This window comes from Cannabis sativa, chromosome 3, assembly GCF_029168945.1.
Source record: "Cannabis sativa cultivar Pink pepper isolate KNU-18-1 chromosome 3, ASM2916894v1, whole genome shotgun sequence".
Taxonomy (NCBI): domain Eukaryota; kingdom Viridiplantae; phylum Streptophyta; class Magnoliopsida; order Rosales; family Cannabaceae; genus Cannabis; species Cannabis sativa.
The window spans coordinates 9,395,221-9,402,993 of NC_083603.1; the positions used below are offsets into that span (position 1 = coordinate 9,395,221).

General features: G+C 28.1%; 1 protein-coding gene across 1 annotated transcript; it reads right to left on the bottom strand.

Annotated features, from left to right (window-relative positions):
* Positions 1–805: 805 nt before the first annotated feature.
* Positions 806–2,134, bottom strand: LOC115708910 (protein TERMINAL FLOWER 1). Its single transcript, XM_030636935.2, has 4 exons — positions 1,769–2,134; positions 1,574–1,635; positions 1,346–1,386; positions 806–1,254 (listed from the first exon to the last, which is right to left on the bottom strand). Exons 1-4 carry the CDS (start codon positions 1,964–1,966, stop codon positions 1,037–1,039), a joined length of 519 nt encoding a protein of 172 aa, XP_030492795.2. The 5' UTR covers positions 1,967–2,134; the 3' UTR covers positions 806–1,036.
* Between the last annotated feature and the right edge of the window lie 5,639 nt (positions 2,135–7,773).

Below are 7,773 nucleotides of genomic sequence, written 5' to 3' on the forward strand. Positions count from 1 at the left end.
GAAAGGAGAGTATGGTAGTAATTTTTTTAAGTTGTTTGAAAAGAAACATAGAGAGATAGAAGGATACATTAGTATAAATTTATAAAATTATTTATTTTCCATTTATCTATTTCTTTTTATATAATTTTTATATTGGTGTATACTTAATTTTAAAATAAATTAGAAATAACACTATAAATCGTTCCATTAATTGAGGAAGGATTCAAAATGGGTAGCCACCTCTCATCTCCCTCCCACAATCCTCCATGCCAAACAAATGAATGTTCCACTTCTCCCCCTTCCCTCTGCATCCACCCATCCCATGTCTCCCTCCTTACCCTTATATTAGATAAGAATGTGTTATAACCATTTGTGTAGAACTCACAGTCAAAAGTTATCGACTAGAGGAGGGTAGTACCCATATGCCATTACCATCAACCAATTTTATACGTACTTAATTAACCGATGTACACTCTGTTTCAGATCCACTCTACAGTGGCCTACTCTGGGCTTTTTTCACACGTGTCCTCCTTTCTGTTATTTCGGACCCTTTTGAAGGTGTATGGCTCTAATATCAATTATATTCATTACAGTCACTAATTAATTAGGTAAAACTCGGTACAAAAATAACCTAGAATATAAGAAAGGATATGGTGCCCGAGTAAGTGTAGATGTGGGAACCGAGCAAAGTACGAAAACTTGAAACACTACACACAAATCATTTCATTATTATGTTTATTAAAGCAAAGGTTAAAAGAGAGTTCCCACACTAATAAGTAGTACAATTAAACTAAAGATATTATTAATAATATTACATTAATATATGTAACAACATATGTCATATTAAAACATACACATAATACAAAGGATAATTATAGATACTAGCAAATTAACCCCAATTTCAATTTATTCCTATTAATATATTTTGAGGTAGCGCGCTAATTATAATATAATGATTAAAAGCTTATATATAATAGGTGATGATGGTGTAGAGTGTTTTTATTGATGATGAGAATATATATATATATATATATATATTAGTGGTAGGTAGGTAGAGCTAGCGTCTTCTAGCTGCGGTTTCTCTCTGAGCGTTGAAATAAACGGCAGCGACAGGAAGACCGAGGTCGTTTTGAGCAGCGAAGCTTTTTGTGTTGAAATGATCCTTTGAGCTTGGTATACTCACCGAGTCTCGGCATTTCTGTTTGAACAGAACAAATACGAACCTGTGAATTCCTATATTTGGCTTTGGGCTCTCATAGCTCACCACTTCCCTTCCTGTGTACATATCCATTTTAATTTTATATTTATAAAAATAATATATTATATACATGTATAATTAATAATGGATTTAATTAGTAATAATTACCAAATGTAGCGTCTGTGGTGCCTGGTATGTCTGTCACAATCCTGTCCATGTTTCAAAGAAGAAAATAATTATTACAAATCAGTATATATATCTTCGGTATATATATAGAGAATAACATGCAATCTAGGTAGTTATGTTAAAAGCATACTATTAGTTTGTTAATTAAACCAAATTATAATCTTACTGACATTTGGATTATATACACATAATAACAACTATTTATTATACCAGTGAAGGTGCTCCCTTAAGTAAGGATCACTTGGGCCAGGAACATCTGGATCTGTCATGACCTAAAATAAAATAAAGAGAGAGAAAAAAAATTACCAAAAAAAGAACAACATTAATTAAAACATTTAAACAAAACCTTGTTCATCATTTAGAGATCTAACAAAACAATTATCATAATATATATTTTTTAATTACCAGTGTGAAGAAGGATCTCATATCAGCTCCTTGAATCTCAACCCTAGGTTTGGAGATGACAACTGAAGGAAAGAGCTCATGTCCATTACAGACTTGCTTCTTGTTATAAGAGACAGACATTTTTATGGATGGACTGAAAGACTCTAGAACATCTCCTATCACTCTTCCAACCACAAGAGGCTCTAATATTCTTGCCATAATTATATTTATAGTAATAATTATTATTAACACCAATTAAGTACTTAAAATATATATAGCTAATAATTAATTTAATTAGAAATAATATTATTTATATATGTGTTTGTGTGTGGAAATTGTAGAAGAGTCTTAATTATTACTTAGTTCGTGATGGAATGGAACTTGGAAACCCATGTATTTATAGTGTCTACATGATATCTTTGGCTCCTTAATTGTAACTTTACTTTTAGATCTATGATGTGGTGGTTTTTTCAATTTTTTTAAGGGAACAATAATAATATTAGTTTTATGGATAATTAAAAAAAAAAATAGAATATTGGAAGTTTATAATAAAATATGGGAGAAAATAAACTAATTATAATAAATCATTACTTGGTTAGCTAAATGTCCCATCCCCTTTGTTTTCAATATATCTCTTTATTGGCACAACAAATATGAGAATTTAATTAGTAGTGCTTTAATTCAATGATTATAATAAGAAAAATGCTTAAAAGGTACCCTCCTACGTGTTAATGTGTTAATATTATTATAAGTGTAATTAAGTATATCGAGTCTTATTAAAGCCATTTTAAATATTTTGGAGGTTCTAATTTTAAAAATTTGACATAACAAAAAAAAAATATAATTTATAAATAATATTTTTAAATATTATGATGCAGTTATATATATTACAAAACGCCAAAAAATTCTAATTATTTTATTAAAATTGTTACTGATTATAATACAACAAAAAAAGAATACAGAAGATTAAAAAAAAAAATAAATAATAGTAATGATTTTTTTTTCTTTTTAAAAGTAGTAATAGAATTGAAAATAACTTTAGGAATTTGTATAGAAGTGACCAATGAAAAATTATTAGTTCTTTGAGAAGTTGGGTTCATTAATAAGAAAAAATTGAAGAGTATTAAAGAAAAAATATATTAGATCCTTTACTTTTTTTAAAACTTGTGCAGTAGCGCAACTTGCACACAGGGCCGGCCATTTAGGTGTGCAACAAGTGCTAATGCACAGGGCCCACAAATTAAAAAGGCTTATAATATGACTTTTTAGAATTTTTTTAGAGAAACTTACAAAAATATTGAAATTTGAGTTAACTTTTATAAAAACACTGCCACATGGAAAAGTTTTCAAAAATATTGTGTTTTTATAAAACACTAGTAAAAATGCAAAGCAAAACAACTTAAAATAACAGTAAAACAATTAAAAAACACTAGTAGAACACCAGTAAAAACTTAACACTTTATACTGCACTATGAAATTTATAAAAAAAATACAGTAAAAAAGTAAAAAATACCGATTCACAGTATTTTTGTAAAAAAAAATAGCAAAAATTAATATACCATGTAAATTTCTTTTTTTTTTTAACCCAATCTTCCACTAATGTATTATGCCAAATAAAAAAAAAAGTTTTTCCTTAATTTCTTTTCCATAATATTTGATATTAGCTTGAAGTTTTATTAGAAATAACAATAATTTTAATAAAATTGTTTAAGTTTTTTGGTGCCTAATTATGTAAAATATATTTTTATAATATGATAATATTTAAAAATTATATTTTTTTTTTTATTAAAGGCCTACCTTTTAAAATTAAAACAGGGCCTTCAAAATATTTGAGACGGTCTTGCTTGCACAGCATAAGAGCCGGCTCTTTAAGTCCTATATAATTTAATAATTTAATGTAATAATTTTTAAATAGTATTATTAATATTATAAGGTGATATGTTTAGACGGTGCTAGGTAGTAAGTGTCCAATGTATAATTATTAAAATATAGTTATATATTTATATATATTGGGTCCCTGGAATCAGTTCTTGATTGGCTGTATTCGCAACTAAAATATATAACATTATTCATTAAAATTTGACTAAAATATTGAAAGTACCCTTCCTTCTTTTTTCTTCATCAACTAAAAAATATAGCAAGTTCTAAATGTGGGTCCTCCTCAACATGCAAGTTGGCAAGTTCTACTAATAAGCTACGTTTTTTTTTTTTTAGGAAAAATGTTTATTATTATATATGCATGAAATTAATGGGTTCTTTCTTTTCGAACATTATTCATTCATGGGGGTTAGCTATTAATGGAAGTTTAGCTTTTACAATTAAGGAAACGAAGACATTGACATGTAGTATTATTTTAATAAGTGTTATTAATTAAGAGAATCAATGGAAGTTTTTCATGTGTGTTTATAGAAAGGGAAAAGGAATACTTACCATTTTTTTCTTTAGAGAAGCGGCTCAGAGCATAAAGTAACTCCACCACTACTAAATCATGTAATACTACTAATAGAGAAGACCCAAATTTAATTAATTTTCACATCGAACAGACTAGAAAGTAGTATAGTATATAGTGGTAGGAGGTCTTATCGTTGAGTTCCAACACATCAAAAGAGAGATGATCAGAGGTTAATAATATTCGAATGGAGAGTTCCAAGATGGGAAAAAAAGATAGAAGTGGATTACTATAACTAGATACACCAAACCAACTTTTTCTATCCATCTCACGTGCCTAATTCCAATACATTAATTCTTGATGTGTGCACCTCAAAATACAAAATTAGGGATATGATTTTGTTTCGTTATTATACTTTCACGGATTGTAATCCGTGATGTACGACAGCCGTCAGATGAGGGAGTTATTTGATCTGACGGCTGAGATTGATCTAGGGGTAATTAGGGTTAAAAAGTAGAAACGTACGCTCACACTCATTTAATGTACCCTGAGACCTATCTAATGTAACACGGAATACATTCCGTGAAAGTACATCACGGGACAAAATCATATCCCTACAAAATTATTGCTTTGCATTACGCTTCAATCCAATAAATAATAATAATAATAATAATAGCAATTAGCGATGTTTTAATTTTTATACATTTAATCTCTTTATTTTTTTTAGTGGCAAAACTTTCTTATGTTTTAATTTTTATATACTTAATTTTTTTTTTTATCTTTTTTAGTGGCGAAACCCTCTTATGTTTTAATTTTTATACACTTAATCTTCTTATCTTTTTTTTGGTAGCAAAACCCTCTTATATTTATTTTTCTTTGTGAATTTGACACACCAGTTAAATATCAATCGGATGACCACTTTATACACATGTGTATATGTAACAGTAAAACCTCGAAGTCGATACAATAGTAATTCAGTTAGTATTTAACGGTATAATAATATCTAACTCAAACTTTAAATTTGCAAAGAAAAGTAAACTTAAGGGGAATTTACCACTAAAAAAAAATAAGAAGGTTAAGTGTATAAAAATTAAAACATAAGGGAGTTTTGCTAAAAAAAAATAAAGGAATTAAGCGTATAAAAATTCAAACATAAGGAGATTTCACCATAAATTACTCTATAATAATAATAATAATAATAATAATAATAATAAAAGCATTTTATTAAAGTTCCGTATTCGTCAATAATATACACTTCTATAATTTAATATTAATATGTGTTAATTAATATTATTATATAAATAATATATATTAAGTTATCTCAAAATTATTAAAAAAAAATAATATATATTAAATGTATAGTAAATAAATTATGTGAAATTTGTTATTATTTGTAATTCTTTTTGTTTATCACAATTCAAGTATAATAAAAGAGTTATTGTACAAATAAATTGTTGGAATTAAAATGTATGGTTATTAGGGAAATAGATATTAATAAGAGAAATGAGTTGGAAAAGGTTTGGTTTTAGTTTGGTCAAAGTGAAAGTTATAAAACTTAAAAAATGGTGTTGCAAAAATTACACCAAGCGACATGTTGCTTGAAGTAGCTGTTGGACAAAAACTATCTTGAACGTTTGATTTTTGATCCTAGCTTTTGTGTAACTCCCAAACCACTTTATTTAATTCATTTTACACCTAATTAAGAGCCTATAACAACCATGGGTGTAAAGACTCGGTCAAACTGAGTTAAAAATGAAGAAAAAAAGGATAAACTAAAAATCTCTCTCTCTAGACCACAAAAGGAAAACCCACAAATATAATTGTCGGTGTAACTCTGGCGACCACCCTTCGGCCACTGTCCAACCCCACGCGCCGGACCATTCAAATCCCTAGGCACTGACGACCTCAATCACCAAGTGGCACCACCCCTTTTGTCGTCGTTAGCCTGGGATCGCAAGTCAAAGTTTGAATGTTTAAACTTTAAAACAGGTTTTTCGGCCACCTCTGGTGTTCGTTTGGCGAGTCTTCTTCACCACTACACTCAACTCGTCGAGGAGAACAATCTACATTAAGCCGTTTTGCCCAGTCTGCTAATTTTTTTGGTAACGATTTTGTAGCTCGCTCTTTTTCTGGCAAATTTCTAGCGATATTGTGTATCATTTTGATAAACGGTTGGCATGGGTATGATCTACTCAAGAGGATGTCGTCTTGGTATATATTACCTTTATTTTTGGTGACATTTCTGGTACACCAATTTCTACCGCCACTGATAGTTAATGTGCATCGTTTAGGTGAAGTTTTGGAACACCAAACTTTAAATATATTTATGTTATATGTCGTTAGACTCAGTTTTAAATGTAGAATATAATGATGATAATTATTTAGCTATTTGACATGGTATTATTATAGGTGGGAGTGCTATCTAAGACTGGACTAAAAAATTGGAGTTTGAAACTTGAGAGCTTAGGATCATCTTTCTAGGAAAAGTTTAACGAATTGGGAGAGGTAGGGACTCAACTTGATTATTGAACGTGATTTTATATGTGCTGAATAATATTAGAGATATTCTAATTTTTATGATTTGTTAATTATTTAAAAAAAGTAAAAACTTAATCTGTATATTTTTCAAGACTGTTTTGGAACATTGAGTGCCACACATATTTTTGTATAAATATTTATGTAGTTTATGATTTTTGAGTTTATTCAAATACAATCGTTATGCTGCCAAATTTTCTAGAAAATAAAAGAGAATATGTTATTTTGTTATTCTTATTATTTGCCTACTTTTAGTTATACCGATGAGAGCCATGTTAATCATGATTTGTGCATATTGTTGTTTCGCATGATTTGAAACTTGCTGCTATTGTGTTTGTTTTGAAAATTCGGCGGCATTATCTGTATGGAGAAAAATGAGAGATTTATATTGACACAAAGAGTCTCAAGTACGTCTTTATAACTCAGAAAGATTTGAATATGAGACAAAGGAGGTAGTTAGTAGGGGTGTACGTCGGTCATAATATATTTTTACTTAGTTTAGTCGGGTTATAATATATTTTTACCAACCCAATATATAAATATCAGGTTGCAAATATTTAATTGTAACCCACCCAATTAAAAATTAGAAAAAGTTTAATCCGTCTAATGATTTTGTCGGTTTGGTCGGGTTAACCCGTCCAAACCGTTCTTCACTTTTTTTTTTATAATTATTATTCTTAGTTTTTAATTCAAAAAATTTGATTTAAAAAAAAAATAAAAATAAATTATTTATATTTCAAGTTAAAAAAATGATATAGTCTAAATAAATAACTTTAATTTAACATAAATATAATTGAGTAAACATGAAATAATTGAATAAAATAATAAAAAAAGTAATAATATTATATAAATTTTAAACTTCAACTTCTTTATCCAAATGCAATAAAAATTGTTAACTATAAAGTCTAGATTTTAAGTTAAAATATTAAAATGTCCAAAAACTTTAAATACAAAATAGTTTGACTAATAAATATAATTTGTGTAATATATTTTATACACTTTTATTAAAAAATTTATAAATCGGTTTGATTGCGGTTAATTGGGCGGTTTAGAATAATTTGTAAACCACCCAATATATTCATTGGGCAGTTTAGATTTTTAT